At 38.3% G+C, this 19,090-nt stretch overlaps 1 protein-coding gene across 1 annotated transcript; it reads right to left on the bottom strand.

Moving 5' to 3' along the window:
• Positions 1-914: 914 nt before the first annotated feature.
• DEFB129 (defensin beta 129) lies at positions 915-3,110 on the bottom strand. Its single transcript, XM_046678502.1, has 2 exons — positions 3,053-3,110; positions 915-1,360 (listed from the first exon to the last, which is right to left on the bottom strand). The coding sequence occupies exons 1-2, from the start codon at positions 3,108-3,110 to the stop codon at positions 915-917; spliced, it is 504 nt and encodes a 167-aa protein (XP_046534458.1).
• Between the last annotated feature and the right edge of the window lie 15,980 nt (positions 3,111-19,090).

Below are 19,090 nucleotides of genomic sequence, written 5' to 3' on the forward strand. Positions count from 1 at the left end.
ACTGGAGCTTTGGGGAGGAAAAAAAAGAAGAATATTGGCAACAGATGTTAGCTTAGGGCCAATCTTCCTAAAAAGAAATTGACAGTACAAAAAAAGAATGCAGAATGTCTCAATTTTTATACTGATAATGTTGAAATGATAATGTTTTGGATTTACCGCATTAAATAAAATGTATTAATATTTATCTCACCTATTTCTTTTTACTTTTTTGAATGTGGCTACTATAAAATGCAGAATTACCTACACGGTTTGCGTTTGTGGTCTGCATTCCGTATCTATTGGAAGCACCACTCCACCTGCTGCCTCCTGTCCCAACGGGAATCTTGTTGGAAACACTTTGGCCCAGAATAGAAATCCTACACCCTCCCCCATGCACCCTCCTCCGTCTCCCATTCCCCCATGTTCTTATCTTAAATGGATCCATGAATTAGGTTATGTTCTTCTGTGGAGAAGGTAGACTTGGTTCCCCCACATTCTATTTCGCGTATGGTCCTTTTCCCCAAAATATACGAAAAAAAGAAAATATGTCTCCTGATATTTTCTTCCTATTTTCCCAAGGAAAGCACACCATATGAAAACCATAAATCCTGTTACAGAGGCCTAATCTGGGCCCTCCGTGGGCCAAATTCAATGCTGTAGTCACTGTTCTTGGTGCTCGCTTTCTTCTGGGTATGTAACCTAAAATTCCATCCCTTTCCAGCTCTATCTCCTCTGTGAGGCCCCAATGAAAATGATAACAGTATATAAACTGTAGGTGCTTAAACAGTATTTATTCCACTACTGATGATGGAGGAAACAGTTCTATGTCTCATTTTATAGATAGCAAAGAGAGAGAGGAACTTGGTGTTTTAAGGGAAAGACCCACATCCCTGCTCATCTGCTTCTTCCAACTCTAGTCATGGTACTGGCAGTCTCTATGGTGGTGGTGCTGTTGGTGGGGAGTCAGTGGCTGAATCTTTGCTTTCTTTGGTGTCACTCTTGGTAGAAGTAGCAGTGTATGTAATCTTTCCTGTGATCTTGGGGTTGATGGTGGTGGAGTTCACAGGGATGGCACTTGGGATGGTGATGGTGTTGATTTTGGCAAAAGAACCGGTGCTTTTGATTTTGGACAGAGAAGATAAAATATGATGCTTTGTTTGCATCACAACACTAGAACTCTTGGTAGTTTTTAGCAGTTGTTGGGAGTTCTCTTCAAATATGTGGGACAGTTCATTTTTCACGTAACTTTTTATCACTTGAACCAGTTTTGGTCCAATACAACATCTTTTATTCTTGCATTGCTGTATCTCTCTTTCATTAGTGGCACAATGGTCTTTGCATCTCCCCAAACCCATTAAACATCTTCTCAAGCCAAAGTATTCTGCACAAAGAAAAGAGAAAGCTACTGGGCTAAGACTCATACTAGATATGATGTTAAAACTGCTGGAGGGAAAGGACTAGAGTAAAAGGAATTTTGTTAAAGCTAAATTTTAAGTACAGTGTTTAAGGAAGTTAATGAATGCACCTAGCAAACCAAGAGAGTCTCTGTGCACCTCTGAAATCCAAAATAAATCTCCTCTCTAACCTCCCCCCACTGAGTAACTTTAAAAATCTAGGGCACATAAAGGAAAGAAGAAAGGGGAACCCAATTATTTGCTTCAGGATAAGATTTTGGACCTCCAACTTAGCATCTTAGATACTTGTAGGGTACCGCTTTCTCTCCCCATGATCCTAGGAAATATCAAGAAGAGTAAAATCTGTCATAAAACTAATCCAAGACAGAATTTCAAGAGAGAATCAATAGGCCTTTCAGGAGTGCTGGCTTCTTGCCAAACCCAGCGGTCCGTGACCTTGCCCTCCTTGACAACTGCTTGACTTGTCATTCCTGGGGCATGGTGTTCTATCATTTTCAGCCTCTCTGGACACTCTGTCCCTCAGAGGTCTTATTCGTTATCATCGCCGTAACCTCACCTCTGTCGAGATAACTCCCACATTGTTATCTACAGCTCTGAATTCCCTGCTCAGTTTACTACCTCATCTTCGTCTGCTGGATGACTTTCCCATCCCTATGTCTCACCTTTTTTTCCAGATCAAGAAAGTTCTCCCTTATTCATCTTAACAATTCAACGAATTTTCCATAAAAAGGTATTTATGCAGCACCTGATGCTCACATACATTTCAACACTGTTTCTCACCAAAGACCGAACAGTAAAATTCTTGTATTTCAAGCAGCTATGTTGATTAAACCCACTATGCTCAGGTGAAATTTGAGGCTCATGGTGGCTAAGTGACTTTACCCAAGATGACACAGCCATACTTGCTTATGTTACCTCCCTTCTCCTAGGGTCCCAAGATAAAAACATTAGAAATATCATTGACTCTTTGACTTTCTCTTCCCTGACCTATTGCCAGTTATTCCAAATAGCCAGGTGATTCTTGTGTTCTGAAATAAGTCTCAATATTTCTCTCTTCTTTTCAAAAGTAATGGCCAATCCTCTGGTTCAATCTTTTGCCTCAATGTGTTCCAAATGCTCTTAGGGGTAATTTGGAGGTTTCCAAGGAGACAGGCTGAGAGAAGGGATGAAGCTCTGTGAAGATCTGAAAAAGCTGAAGTGGAGAACATAGACCTGTTTACTGGATCCTAAGAGGATATTTTTTTGAGCCTGCAGGTAAGGACTTCCTCCTTATTACACCAAGGTAGAGAACTATAGGAACTTTTGCTTCAAGAGATGGTTTAAATCGGAAATAGAGCAAAAATGGAGCAGACTTGGGCTGAGTCCCAGACGATAGCTATGTAGAGGACAGAAAGGCAGTTTTATGTGTTGGATAGTTTCTGAGTACACAAAAAACACCCTGCTTTCTCTGTAGCTCCCTGTGTATCCCCGTCAGACAGTCTGGGGTTGGGGCCAATGGGGATTCGTGGGGGATGGTGCATGACTCATGCAATGAGTAAGCTCTTCAGCCACCTCTTTGGGCATCTCATCTTTCAGCATTTCTTTGGGTTCCCGTCATCATGGCAGCCAAATCCCTGCTTCCTCACACCGACCCCTCTTAAGCCCAGATGCCACCTTACCTGTGTTCACCTGGTACTGAAGCACGAGGCTGGCAAAGATAGGAAAAAGGAGCTTCATAGCTGGGGGTCAGAGAGGAAGACTTGGATCTGGGTTGGGGTTCTTGAGCTCCAGCCTTTATTGGCCTCTTCATGGCCTTAGGCCACGAGCAGTGAAGTGCAGCCAAACTCACAGCAGTTGTGTTTTCTCCGATCCTGTCTGAGAACAGCCTTTCCTGAAAACCTCTATGCAGCAAATTCCCTACTCTTGATCCTGGGGAGAAATATAAGACACAGTTTATGAGAGAAAGTGCAGGCCCTTTATATCTCTCCTTCTTAATGTTGGAGCAGGGCAAGAGTAACATATTTGCTTGACTATTGGTCAGTCTAATTATGCCTAAGGCACTTGGTGTGTGAGAATCAGAAGAGCAGAAATTGCTATAACCAGGTATTCCTGGAGGATAGAGATTGTCTTCTTTGTATTAATGTCTCCAATGGCCAGCATGGATACTGTATCAACATAAGAGCTCAGTATATGTTTGTCGAATGAGTTTGTGAGAGACACTTCTTGGCGTATCTTTAACTTTTTTTTGATTGGGATATAATTGACATATAACACTATATTAGTTTCAGGTGTACAACATAATGATTCAATATTTGTATATACTTGGAAGTAGAATTGTTGGATCATATGGAAGTTCCATTTTTAAGTTTTTGAGGAATCTCCATACTGTTTCCATAGTGACTGAACCAATTTACATTTCCACCAACAGTGCACAAGGGTTCCCTTTTCTCCACATCCTCGCCAACACTTACTGTCTCTTGTCTTCTTGATAATAGCTATTCTAACAGGTGTGAGGTGATATCTCATTGTGGTTTTGATTTGCATTTCCCTGATGATTAGTGATGTTGAGCATCTTTTCTTGTACGTGTCGGCCATCTATACAGATGACTTGAAGATGATTTTTCTTCTTGGAAAAATGTCTATTCAGATCCTCTGCCCATTTTTTAATTGCATTGTGTTTTTTTGCTATTGAGTTGTATGAATTCTTTATATGTTTTGGATATTAACCCCTCATCATATATGTGATTTGCAAATATTTTCTCGCATTCAGGAGGTTGCTTTTTCATTGTGTTGATGGTTTCCTTTGCTGTGCAGAAGCTTTTTAGTTCGATGTAGTCCCATTTGCTTGTCTTCGCTTTTAGTGGATTTGACAATCCAAAAAATCATTGCCAAGACCAATGTCAAGGAGCTTACCATCTATGTTTTCTTCTAGAAATTTTATGATTTCAGGTTTTACATTCAAGTCTTTAGTCCATTTTGTGTTAATTTTTGTGTATGTTGTAAGATAGTGGTCCAGTTTCATTTTTTTTTAAATGTGGCTGTCCAGTTTTCCTAGCACTATTAATTGAAGAGATTGTCCTTTCTCCATTGTATATTCTTGGCTCCTTTGTTGTAAGTTAATTGACCATATATGCATGGTTTTATTTCTGAAGTCTCTATTCTTTCTCTCCCACTGATCTATGTGTCTGTTTTTCTGCCAATACCATACTCTTTTGATTATTATAGCTTTGTAATACAGTTTGAAATCAGGGAGTATGATACCTCCAGCTTTGTTCTTCTTTCTCAAGGTTGCTTTCCTATTTGGGGTCTTTCGTGGTTCCAAACAAATTTTAGGATTATTTGTTCTATTTTTGTGAAAAATGCCATTGGAATTTTGGTAGACATTGTATTGAATCTGTAGATTGCTTTGGGTAGTATGGACGTTTTTAACAATAGCAACTTTTCCAATTCATGAGCATGAAATATCTTTCCATTTATTCGCATCTTCAATTTCTTTCATCAATGTCTTATAGTTTTCAGTGTACATGTCTTTCACCTCCTTGGTTAAATTTACTCCTAGGTATTTTACTTTTCTTGATGAAATTGTAAATGGGGTTCTTTTCTTAATTTCTCTTTCTGACAATTCATTATTAGTGTTTAGAAACACAACAGATCTTTTGTGTATTAATTTTGCATCCCACAATTATACTGAACCCATTTATTAGTTCCACCAGTTTTTTTGAAGAATTTTTAGAGTTTTCTATGTGTAATATCATATCACCTGCAGATAGTGACAATTTTACTTCTTTTCTGATATGGATGCCTTTACTACGTTTTCTTGCCCAGTTGCTCTCGCTAGGACTTCCAATACTATGTGGAATAAAAGTGGCAAGAGTGGGCATCCTTGTCTTATTCTTGATCTTAGAGGAGAAGTTTTCACCTTTTCACCATTGAGTATGATGCTTGCTGCGGGCTTGTTACATATGGCCTTTTGAGGTAATTACCTCTATATCTACTTTGTTGAGAACTTGTATCATAAATGGATGTTGAACTTTGTCAAATGCTTTTTCTGCATCTGTTGATATGATCATATGATTTTTATCCCTCATTTTGTTAATGTGGTATATCACATTCATTGATTTGTGGATGCTGAACCATCCTTGCCTCTCTGGAATAAATTCCACTTGATCGTGGTGTATGATCCTTTTAATGTATTATTGAATTTGGTTTGCTAAAATTTTATTGGAGATTTTTGCATCTGTGTTCATCAGGGGTATTGGCCTGTAATTTTCTTTTTTTGTGGTGTACTTGCCTGGTTTTGGTATCAGGGTAATGCTGGCCTTGTGAAATGAGTTTAGAAGTGTTCTCTCCTCTTCTCTTTTTTGGAGGAATTTGAGAAGGATTGGTATTAATTCTTTGAATGTTTGTTAGAATTTACCAGAGAAACATTCTGGTCTTGGAGTTTTATTTGTTGGGAGGTTTTTGATTACTGATTCAATCTCCTTACTAATAATCAAGCTGTTCAGATTTTTAATTTCTTCATGATTCCTACTTGGTAAGTTGTGTGTTTCTAGGACTTAATCCATTTTATCTAGGTTTTTCAATTTGTTGGCATGGAACTGTTCATAGCAGTCTCTTATGATCCTTTGTGTTTCTGTAGCATCAGTTGTAACATCTCCCCTTTCATTTATGATTTTATTTAAATCCTCTTTGTTTCTTGGTGAGTCTAGCTAAAGGTTTGTCTATTTTGTTTGTCTTTTCAAAAAACCAGCTCTTAATGTCATTAATCTTTTGTATTGTCTTTTAAGTCTCTATTTCATTTATTTCTGCTCTGATCTTGGTTATTTCCTTCCTTCTACTAACTTTGGGCTTAATTTGTTCTTCTTTTTCTAGTTCCTTGAGGTGTCAAGTTAGGTTGTTTATTTGAGATCCTTCTTGATTCTTGATGTAGGTATTTATCACTATGAACTTTCCTCTTAGAACTGTTTCTGCTGCATCCCATAAGTTTTGGTTTGTTGTATTTCCATTTTGACTTGTCTCAAGGTATTTTTTTGATTTCTCTTTTGATTTCTTCTTTGACTCATTGTTGTTCAGTAGCATGTTGTTTAGTCTCCACATATTTGTGACTTTTCCAGTTTCAGCTTGTAATTGATTCCTAGTTTCATACCATTGTGGTTGGAAAAGATGCTTGATACGATTTCAATCTTCTGAAATTTATTAAGACTTGTTTTGTGACCTAACATATGATCTATCGTAGAGAATGTTCCACATGAAATTGAGAAGAATGTGTATTCTGTGTTTTTGGATGGAATGTTCTGTATATGTCTGTTAAGTCCATCTGGTCTAATGTGTAGTTTAAGTTCAATGTTTCCTTATTGATTTTATGTCTGGATAATCTATTCATTGATGAAAATGTGGTATTAAAGTCTCCTATTATTATTGTATTGCAGTCTATTTCTCCCTCTAGTCTGCTAATATTTGCTTTATTTATTTAGGTGCTCCTACGTTGAGTGCATAAAAATTTACAAATGTTATATCCTCTTCTTGGATTGCCCCTTTATCATTATATAATGATCTTCTTTGTTTCTTGTTAGAGTCTTGTCATAAAGTCTATTTTGTCTGATATAAGTATAGCTACTCCAGCTTTCTCTTAGTTTCCATTTCTTCGAGATGATTGCTTCTTTCTTCCCCTTCATTTAGTCTGATGTTAAACTTCTCTATTGTATTTTTCAGTTCAGTTATTGTATTCTTCAGCTCTTGACTTCTATTTGGTACTTCCCTATATTTTCTATGTCTTTGTTGAAATTCTCACTTTGTCCATCCATTCTTCTCTTGAGCTTGGTGAGCATCTTTATGACTTTTATTTATCTAGTAAATCATTTATCTCCATTTCGTTAAGGTCTTTTCCTGAGGTTTTATCTTGTTCATTTGTTGGAACATATGACTCTATTTCTTCATTTTTCTCAATTTTGTGTTGGTTTCTATACATTAGGTAAAACAACCAACTTTCCCAGTCTTGAAGGAGTGGCCTTGTATGAACCTTGCAGGGGACACCTCTGAACCTTATCATTCAACCCTACCCTAGCTCTGGTTGTCTCTCAAACCTTTGTGATTGCCCAAGTAACCTAATTCATTTTAGTAACTCCCATTAGTTGAGGGTTTGCCAAGACCTCTCAGTGTCCCAAGGGAAGGATCTCAGTCAGCACCTAGATTCAGGCTGATTGGAAGCTAGACCCTCAGGCAGCAGATTTTAAAGTATGTAAATAAATATATCTCTTTCAGGGGACGACTGAGATATAGGCATTTCTCTGTGCCCTCTTTGCACAGAGCCCTGGGGTTAGAACGGTTTCTGTTTTTGCTACTGTCCCATTGAACCCATGAACATAAACTCTACTGGCTACCAGAGGCAGGCTATCAAGGAATGTGTTCTTTGGGACACAAGCTGGGGCACCAGGTGTATACACAAACTCCTTGTGGGAGACGTGGATGACCTGGGGTGGGGCAGAGGGAGAGTGTGAAGGTGGCACCAGCCAGCCTCCCTGGTCTCTGGACAGGATTGCAGTCATCCCCTAGATGTGTGTTTAATTAGGCCACAGCTATGCAGATAAGTTAATAGGCCTCATTCATGGAAAGACTAAGGGTGCATTTCAGTCTGCTGTCATTCTGCTGTGCCCAGGGGGCATAGCTAGTTAAGAACTGTTTCTCCATTTACAACAGTCCTACAGGCTCTGTAAGTGCAAGCTCCACTAGACATTAGAGGTAGGTGATTAGGAGGTGTCCCCTGCATGGCAGCTACAAAAATGGGGGGCCAGATGAGTGCACAAGCTCCTCCCCTGGGAGCTACCAGCAACTTGGAGTGAGGCAGAGGGAGACTGCAAATATTGCACCCATCAAGCTCCATCTTCAGAGAGCACCTCACTAGGCCCCCAGATGTGTGCCACATCAGAAGCCTGCCCCTCAAGCCAAAGCTCCAAGATGGGAAATAAACCTCTTTCACAGAAAGAATGGGGAGTGTTTCGGTCTACTGTCTCTGTGCTGTGCTCTGGGGGTGATAGCCAGCCAAGAACTGGTTCTCCATTTTTCACAGTCCCATGGGGCCCAGCAACACAAGCCCCACTGACTACCAGAGCCAGGTGATCCAGAGATGTCCCCTGGGTGCAGCCATAAACACCAGGGCATGAGACATAAAAACTGGGGCATGAGAAGGTGTACAAATCCCCCTCTGGGTGATATAAGCACTCTGTACTGTGGCAGAGGGAGAGTGTAAAGGGAGCTTGCCCTCCAAGGTCTCTGGCGAGAATTGCAGTTGTCCCTTAGTTGTGTGTTTAATTGGAAGCCTGCCCGTCAGTCTGCAGCTGTGAAGAGAAGGTAATAGGCCCCTTTCAAAGAAAGACCGGGTGCCTCAGTCTGCTGCCTCTCTGCTGTCCCCTGGCGATGGTAGCCAGTTAGGAAGTCTTTCTCTGTTTGTTAGAGTCCCATGGGACTTGTGAGTGAAAGGCCCACTGGAAACCAGAGGCAGGTAATCTAGAGGTGTCTCCTGTGCAGCAGCTGCGAAAATCATGCTGGTGAGCTGGAGTGAGGCAGAGGGAGAGTGCCACGATGGTGGCCTCTGGCTTCAGTCTTCGGAGAGTATATGAGGAGACCTCTAGTTGTGTTAAATTAGTTGCCTGCTCCTTAGGCCGATGCTTTAGATATGCAAGAAAGTCTGGGTGCTTTTCAGTCAGCTGCCTCTGTGCTGGGCCCTTTAAGAACCGTTTCTCCGTTTGTTGTAACCTTGTGTGTCTCATGGACACAAGGTCCATTGGCTTTCAAAGCTAGATGTTTTGGGGGTTTCTCTCTTAGGTGCAGTGCTTAAAAGTTGGGGTCAAACCCTTTTTTTTCTTGTTTGTCCAGTGTGTAGGAGTCCCTGTGCTAGTTTTTGTTTTTGTTTTCAGAGGAAATTGTTCCGGTTACAGCTATAGATTCCGTGTGTTTGTGGGAGGGGGTAAGTTCAGGATCCTCCTCCATTGTCATCTTGAACTGGAACCTTCTTGTTTTCTTTTGATTGATTGAATATTGGCCCTTTAACTTTTGTTCCCATCCTTTGTTTGGAAAATACACACTCTATTTCCATTCATTTAATGATTAACTTAGAAATTTTATCACACATGCTCACCTGTCGAAATCTAAGTTTAATTAGTATCTTTCTTCTCCTTACAAAGACTTAGAACATTATAACTCCATCTCTCCTGACTTATTCATAATGGATTTTGTGTATTTAAGTTGTATCATTTTTAACCCAAAACATTAATAATATTATTGTTTTATAAGTCGATCTTTTTCCTTGCTAGTAGTCCATGACCTGAAGTCAAATTTGTCTACTAGTATAGCCACTCCAGCTTTCTTTTGATTGGTGTTTGCATGGTGTATCTTTTTCTATCCTTTTATTTTGAGTCAACTTATATTACCAAAACAAAGGTGTATGTATTTTTGTAAATAGCATACAGTTAAAAAAATCCATTTATATGCAACATCATTCATCATTAGGGAAATACAAATCAAAACCACAGAGAGATACCACGTCACAGTAATACAGATGGCTACTGTCAAAAAAACCCAGAAAATAGCAAGAGTTGGTGAGGATGTGGAGAACTGGAAACCCTTGTGCACTGCTGACAGGAATGTAAAATAGTGCAGTTGCTATGGAAAATAGTATGGCAGTTCCTCAAAAAGTAAAAATAGAACTACCGTATGATCCAGCAATTCCACTTCTGGGTTTATCCCCAAAATAATTGAAAGTAGGGTTGAGAAGAGATATTTATATGCTAATATTCATAGCAGCTTTATTCATAATAGTCAAAAGGTGGAAGAAACCTAAGCATCAGTGATGGATGAATGGATAAACAAAATGTGCTGTATAAATACAATGGAATGTTATGCAGATTGTAAAAGGAAGGACATTCTGATGCGCAGTAACTTGGTGAAACTTGAGGACATTGTACTACACAAAATAAGCAGGTCACAATAAAGACAAATACTGTATGATTCCACTTATATGAGGAACCTAGACCTGTCAAATTCATAGAGACAGAAAGTAGAAGTGTGGTTTCCGGGAGATGAAGGGAAAATGAGGAATTGTTTTTTAATGGCTAAAGGGTTCCAGATTTGCAAGATGAAAAGAATTCACAACAATGTGAATGTACTTAATACTCCTAAATTGCACACTTAGAAGTGGGTAAGATTGTAAATTTTATGTTATGTCTATTTTACCACAGCTTAAAAAATATTAAAATAAGCCATGGCCCTTTTATGGGTCACTAATTGTCGAATGAAAAAAAAATCCATCCATCTTGTTAATGTGTGTGTTTAAACCATTTACATTTCCTGTAATTACTAGAATGTTTGGATCTTGGTCTACCATTTTATTACTTGTGTTCTGCTTGTTCCCTCTGCTTTTCTTCTCCCTATTCCGTCTTTTCTGCTTCTTTTGGATTATTGGAATATGTTTTGAGTATTCCTTTAAAATTTTCTAATTGAGTTCTTGACTATATAGTTTTTTGGTGATTTCTCTAGGGATTACAATATATAATCTTATTTTTTCATAACCTACATGGAATTAATGTTTTATCATTTCAAGTGGAATGTAGAAGCCTCACCACTGTCTAAGTGCCTCTATACTGCCCCCTTTATGTTGTCATGTGTATTACATCTACAGATGTTAAAGCCCCATGAGACATGTTATAACCATCGCTTTCAATTGTCATACGGTCCTGTGCAGCATAAGGTAATTCTGGTCAACGGTGGGCCGTATATATGATGATGGTCCCATAAGATTAGTACCATATAGCCTAGGTGTGTAGGAGCCTACACCGTTTGGTTTGTGTAGGTACACTCTGCGATGTCACCCAATGATGACACTGCCTAACAGAGCATTTCTCAGAACATATCTCTGTCATTAAATGATGCACGATGGTACATATTTTAAAGCGTTTAGGAGGAAAAATTATATTTACCAAAATATTTACCATTTCTGTTGCTCTTCCCTCATTATTGAATTTCCATTTCCCTCTGGTGCATTTCCCTTTTTTTTTACAAAACCACTTTATTGAGTTATGATTGACATACAAAAAGCTGTACCTATTTAATGTGTTCAATTTGATGAGCTTGGAGATAGGTCTACATCCATGAAACCATCACCACAATCAACACCGTAAACATATATATCACCTCCAAAAGTTTCCTCGTACCTTAATTCTATTCCTTAATTTATTTAGTGATAAGACACTTAACATAAGATATATTCTTTCAGCAAATTTTTAAGTATACAATACAGTATTGTTAACTATAGGCACTATGCTGTACAGTAGATCTCAAGAACCTATTCATGCTGCATAACTGAAACTTTGTACCCTTTGACCAACTTCTCCCCACTTCCCCTTCCCCCAGCCCCTGGGAACGACAGTTCTACTCTCTGCTCCTGCGAGTCTGACTATTTTAGATTCCTTAAGTAAAATTATGTAGCAATTATTCTTCTGTGTCTGGCTTATTTCACTTAGCATAGCATTCTCCAGATTCACCCATGTTGTTGCGAATGGCAGGATTTCCTTTTTTTATTAAGGCTGAATAATATTTCATTATATATAAATACTACATTGTCTTTATCCATTCATCCATCAATGGACATTTAGGTTACTCCATGCTTTAACTCTTGTGAATAATATTTCAATGAATATAAATGCAGATATTCCTTTGGGATAGTGATTTCATTTCCTTTGGATATATACCCAGAAACGGAATTGCTGGATCATATGGTAGTTTTATTTTTAATGGTTTCAGGAACTTCCATACTGTTTTCCATAGTGACTGAGCCAATTTACATTCTCAACAACAGTGTACAAGTGTTTGAAATTTCTCCATATCCTTGCCAACACTTGTTAACTTAATTTTTTTGGGATAATAGACATTCTAACAGGTGTGAGGTAATATCTCATTGTGGTTTTGATTTGCATTTCCCTGATGATTAGTGATGTTGATCACCTTTTAATATAACTGCTGGCCATTTGCATGTCTTTGGAGAAATTTCTATTCAGGTCCTTTGCTCATTTTTTAATCAAGTTAATTGTTTTGTTTGCTATTGAGTTGTAAGAATTCCTCATATATTTTGGATACTAATCTCCTATTGGATACATGGTTCACAAATATTCCATAGGTTGCCTCTCCACTCTGTTGATTGTTTCCTGTGTTGTATAGAAGCTTTTTAGTTTGATGTTTTGGTAATTGTTTTCTTATTTTTTTTGTTCCTTTTAATCATCCTTCCTCTCTTGTTGCCTTATTTTGTGATTTAATGACTTTTTGTGGTGGTATCCTTTGATTCTTTTCTCTTTATGTTTTGTGCATATGCTATGGCCCTTTCCTTTGTGATTTCCATGTGGCTTACATAAAACATCTTATAATTACAACATCCTATTTTAAGGTGATGGCAACTTAACTTTGATTGCATACAAAAACCTCGTACTTTTACTTCTCTTCTCTTCAGAAAATAAGTTTATTAGGGACCGGCCTGGTGGAGCAGTGGTTAAATTTATACATTTGCTTCAGCAGCTTAGGTTCACTGGTTCGGATCCTGGGTGCGGACACGGCACCACTTGGCAAAGCCATGCTGTGGTAGGCGTCCCACATGTAAAGTAGAGGAAGATGTTAGCACAGATATGAGCTCAGGGCCAGTCTTCCTCAGGAAAAAGAGGAGGATTGGCAGCAGATGTTAGCTCAGGGCTAATCTTCCTCAAAAAAAAAACAAAAACAAAAACAGAAAATAAGTTATTAATGTCATAATTCACATATTTTTGTATTGTGTATCCATTAACTAATTATTGTAGTTATAGTTATTTTTAATGTGCTTGTCTGTTAACTTTTATGGTAGAGTTAAAAGTGACTTACACAACACCATTGCAATATATCAGAATTCAGCTATATATTTACCTTTATCAGTGAGTTTTATACATTCATATGTTTTTTTACATTTTTCACTAGTTTTCTTTCATTTCAGCATGAAGAACTTCTTTTGGCTATTTTTGCAAGGCAGGTCTAGTGGTGGTAAATTGCCTCTGCTTTTGTTTGTTTGGGAAAGTCTTCATCACTTATTCATTTCTGAAGGATAGTTTCACTGAATATATTGTTATTACTTGGCAATTTTTTCTTTCAATATTTCAAATACATCATCCCATTCTCTCTTGGCCTGCAATGTTTTTGTTGAGAAATCTGCTTATGGTCTTAAGGGAGCTCTCTTGTGTGCTAAGTTGTTTTTTGCTTCCTGCTTTCAAAATTCTCTCTTTTTCTTTGAATTTCGACAATTTAATTATAGCGGTCTTGGTGTGGATTTTTGAGTTCTACCTATTTCAATACCTTTGGGCTTCATGAATCTGTACGTACATTTGTCTCCCCAAATTTGGGCAGTTTTCAACCATTATTTCTTTAAATAAGCTTTCTGCCTTTTTCTCTCTCTCTACTTCTCTGGGACTCCCATAATACATATATTTTGTCACTTGATGGTTTCTTGTAAGTCATATAGACTTTCTTCATCCTTTTTTATTCTTTCTCCTGTTTGTTCCTCTGACTAGATAATTTCAAATCACCTATCTTTGAATCCACTGATTCTTTCCTCTGCTTGATCAAGTCTGCTGACAAAGCTGTCTATTGAATTTTTCAGTTTACACATTGTATATTTTTACTAAGACTTTATTTTTTAAAAGCAGTTTTAGGTTCACAGCAAAATTGGGAAAGATACAGAGATTTATCATATACTCCCTGCCTCTGCCTGTGCATAGCCTCCACCATTAACAACACACTCCATTAGAGTGGTTCATTTGCTACAATTGATGAACCTACATTGACATATAATAATCACTCGAAATCTGCAGTTTACATTATGGTTCATTCTTGGTGTTGTTCTTTTTATGGGTTTGGACAAATGTATTATGATATGGGTCCACACTTATGGTGTCATAGAATAGTTTCATTGCCCTAAACATACATTGTCCTCCATCTATTCATCCATCCCCTCACCCCCAATCCCTGGCAATACTAATCTCTTTATTGTTTCCGTAGTTTTTCCTTTTAGTGAATGTCCAATAGTTGTAATCATACAGTTCGTATATCTTTTTGAGATTGACTTTTTCCACTTAGTAATATGCATGTACATTTCCTTCATGCCTTTTAATGGTTTGATAGCTCATTTCTTCTTGGCACCGAGTAATATTCCATTGTCTGGCTGTACTACAGTTAAGTTAACCATTTACCTGCTGAAGTGCATCTTGGTTGTTTCCACATTTTGGCAATTATGAATAAAGCTGCTTTAAACTTCTCTATGCAGGTTTTTGTGTGGACATAAAGTTCTCAGCTCCCTTAGGTAAATACTGAGGAGTGCAATAGCTGGATAATATGGTAAGAGTATCTTTAGTTTAGTAAGAAACCACCAAGCTGTCTTCCAAATTGGCTGTACCATTTGGAATTCCCACCAGCAGTGAATGAGATTTCCCGTTGCTCCACATCCTTGCCAGTGTTTGGTGTTGCCCCTATAATTCCCCAGAGGAGAGAACTATGTGTAAGTGCCAGAAACAAGGTAGATTAATTTATAAAACTATGTCATAGCAGCATGAAGAGTTGAACACACGTAACAGTTCTATTCATTTTGGGGCAATGAATGATGAGCTTTTGCATTGTAATAGCAAATATAAAAAAACAAAACATTTCAGTACAATACAATCTACATTGGCACTTTGCGTAATCTCAGATCAGTTGGAGTCCTGATTACCTAGCCATGCAATTGCTCGTTCATTTAGGCTGTTGAATTACTTTGGTACAAAATGTGTCTTTTCTTATCGAATGCTTAGATGTTTCCAACAGAAATTGCTGTGCTTTCTTTCTTGGTGACTGTTATTTGTGAAACAACAAAAAGTGTTTACTCTTATATGTCTTTTGGTACCTATTCCCTTCTGTAATAGACATTTGACACTTTGTTTTAGCTGCCCAACACCTTTCAAATCCCTCTCTGTTTTCAGAATGCTACGCCTGTGGCAGGTATGACCAACTTTCCCCTCAAATGCATGCTCCCCTTCTATAGTATATAACTGTCACTGGGAAGCAGTTGCCAATGTCTCATTCCCCTTGCATCTAAGTGTGGTCATGTGATTTGTTCTTACCAATGGAACGTGAGGTCAAGTGATCGGTGTCACTTCTGGGAATAGGCTTTTAAGAATGAGCTGTGACTTTGTCGTGTTTCCACACTTTTGCACCAACGGTCTGGACTTCATTGATCTGCTTGTGAGAGAAACATAAAGCAGGTGTATGAAGTTGTTAAATGATCAGGGTTAGGGTCTCCTTACAGTGGGAGATGTGGATCCAGGTAGTAAGGCTTACTGATATATATGATGGTGGCCTCTACAAGCGAGATTCTGGCAACGTCCTTCTGCAATGTGGCTAATGTGAACCCAATGCCTGTGCTGCTGCTCATCACAATTAACTCCTTGTTAGGATAGATCAACAGAAACTCTTGCACTTGGTAGTAGAATGGCATAATGCCACATCAGAGCACCCTCTGGAGGAGTCCCAGGATGTCTTACAGGTTTACCCTTTTCTTGTAGGATGAGTCCCAGTCTTCTCTTTGCTGTAGATCTTACTTTCCTAAGTGTCATGGGCAATGTGTTTGGCCCTCATCTTCCTAGTTGTATACTTCTAATTAGTTTAATTTTTATATAAAATCATATAGTACTTTGCCGTTTTAAAAACAAAATAGATTATATATAAAAATGCAAGAAAAGAATCACTCTGGTTGTTGGAATGCACGATTGGTGGCAGGGAAGCCAGGGAAGAGAGCTCTGCAGGAATGGGCGGGAGGTGATGAAGGACCAACCAAAGAGGAGAAGGTGGAGATGGAGAGTGGGGCATGTGTGGAGAGAGCTTAGGGGTTGCCAAGAGAGGGCAAAGCTGAGGATGAAACTTCTAGGCATCTAGTTCAGTTGTTAGTGTACATGGTGGGGACACTATCTGCCCCCTGACTCGATGATCTCGTGTACCCCAAAATTATAGAGTGAGTCTCACCTAAATGACAAAAGAGAATTTTCATCCTTGGGCTAAGCTGAACTCACAGCTTAGAATACAGGATCTGGGTGGACATCTGGTCCAACATTTACATGTTATAGCTGGGCAGACTGAGGCTGAAGAAAGAAAACAGAATTATCAAAGGGTCATCCCGCAAGGTAGTGAATTTGAGCTCTCATTGATTTACAGACCAGGAACCTGGTTCCCTTAGCCCTGAAACCTCTCTCATCCGCCTCTCCAGAAGAAACTAAAGTTGAAAGTTGGTTGTATAGACTTCTATGCATCTTTTAAGTCCTTTAGAAACACAAACACAGTACATTTAAAGATTATCTTTTGTCAAGATACAATTGGTATTGTGTAAGTTTAGGGTAACAACATGTTGATTTGATACATTTGTATATTGTGATATGATTACCATTGCAGTGTTAGCAAACACATCACATCACATTTCTTTTTTATGGTGAGAACATTTAAGACCTAGTCTCTTAGCAATTTTGAAGTATATAATACAGTATGGTTGTCTATATCCACTATACTGTGCTTCAGATCGCCAGGACTTATTTATCTACTACTGGTTGCGCGTTTGTATCCTTAAACAACATCTCCCCAATTACCCCACACCCCAGCCCCTGGCAACCACCATTCAACTCTCTGTTTTTATGAATTTGGCTCTTTTAGATTCCACATATGAGTGATATCATATAGTGTTTGTCTTTCTCTATCTGACTTATGTCACTCAGCATAAGGCCCTCAAGTTCCATCCAGGTGGTTGCAAATGGCAGGATTTCCTTCTTTCTCATGACTGGATGATATTCCATTGTAATATACACATTAATACATCTTCTTTATCCATTCATCCATTGATGGATACTTAGGTTTGTTTCCACATCTTTGCTATTGTGAATAATGCTGCAAACATGTGAGTGCGTACATCTCTCTGATATCCTATTTTCATTTCCTTTGGATATATACCCAGAAGTGGGACTTCCATTCTGTTTTCCACAGTGACTGAACCAATCTGCATTCCTGCCAACAGTATACAGGGATTTCTTTTTCTCCAAATTTTCACCAACGCTTGTTACCTCTTGTCTTCTTGATGATAGCCGTTCTAACAGGTGTGAGGTGACATCTCATTGTGGTTTTTGTTTTGCATTTCTCTGATAATTAGTGATGTCGAGCATCTTCTCATGTACCTGTTGGCCGTTTGTATATCTTCTTTAGCAATGTCTCTTTATTTCCTCTGTGCATTTTTAAATCAGATTTTTTTTTGTTATTGAGTTGCATGAATTCTTTATATATTTTGGATATTAACCTTTTATCTGATATATAGTTTGCAAATATATTCTCTCATTCTGGAGGTTGTCTTTTCATTTTGTTGATTGTTAGTTTTGCTATTCAGGAGTTTTTTAGTCTGATGTAGTCCCGCGTGTTCATTTTTCGCTTTTGTTGTTTGTGCTTTTGGTGTCATATCTAAAAAATCATTGCCAAGACCAAGGTCCAGGAGCTTCTTCTCTATGCTTTCTTCTAGGAGTTTTACTGTATCAGGTTTTATGTTTAAGTCTTTAATCCATTTTGAGTTCATGTTTGTGAGTGGTGTAAGATAGGGGTCCAATTTCATTTTTCCGCATGTGTTTATCCATTTTTCCCAATACCATTTGTTGAAGAGACTATCCTTTCCCCCTTGGGTTCTCTTGACTCCATTGTTGAATGTTGGTTGACCATAAACGCAGGAGTTTATTTCTCTGTTCCGTTCCATTGGTCTATGTGTCTATTTTTATGCTAGTACCATGCTTTTAAAAGTACTATGGCTTTATAGTATAGTTTGAAATCAGTAAGTGTGATGCCTCCGGCTTGTTCTCTTTCTTACTTTGTTCAGCTATTTGGGGGCTTTTGTGGCTCCATATATTTTTAGGATGGTTTGTTTTATTTCTGTGAAAAATGCTGTTGAAATTTTGATAGGGATTGCATTGAATCTGTAGATGTCTTTGGGTAGTATGAACATTAATTGTTCCAATCCATGAGCACAGGAGATCTTTCCATTTATTTGTATCTTCTTCTGTTTCTTTCACCAGTGTCTTATACTTTTCAATGTATGGGTCTTTCACCTCCCTGGTTAAATTCATTCCTAGATATTTTATTCTTTTTGATGCAATAGTAAATGGGGTTTCTGATAGTTTGTTATTAGTGTCTGGAAACACAACAGATTTTTTTTTTTTTTTTTTGGTGAGGAAGATTAGCTGTGAGCTAACATCTGTTGCCAATCTTCCTCTTTTTGCTTGAGGAAGATTGTTGCTGAGCTAACATCTGTGGCACTCTTCCTCTATTTTATGTAGGATGCTGCCACAGCGTGGCATGATGAGTGGTGCTAGGTCTGCGCCTGGGATCCAGACCTGCAAACCTCAGGCTGCTGAAGTGGAGTGCACAAACTTAACTACTACACCACCAGGCCAGCCCTAAAACACAACAGATTTCTGTATATGGCCCTTGTTATGTTGAGGTATGTTAATTCTATACCTGATTTGTTGAGGGTTTTTATCATGAAAGGTGATAAATTTTGTCAAATGATTTTTCTACATCTGTTGAGACAATCACAATTTTTATCGTTCATTCTATTAATCACATTTATTGACTTGTGTATGTCGAACCATCGTTGCATCCCGGGG

The sequence above is a fragment of the Equus quagga genome, chromosome 12 (genome assembly GCF_021613505.1).
Source record: "Equus quagga isolate Etosha38 chromosome 12, UCLA_HA_Equagga_1.0, whole genome shotgun sequence".
Lineage (NCBI taxonomy): Eukaryota > Metazoa > Chordata > Mammalia > Perissodactyla > Equidae > Equus > Equus quagga.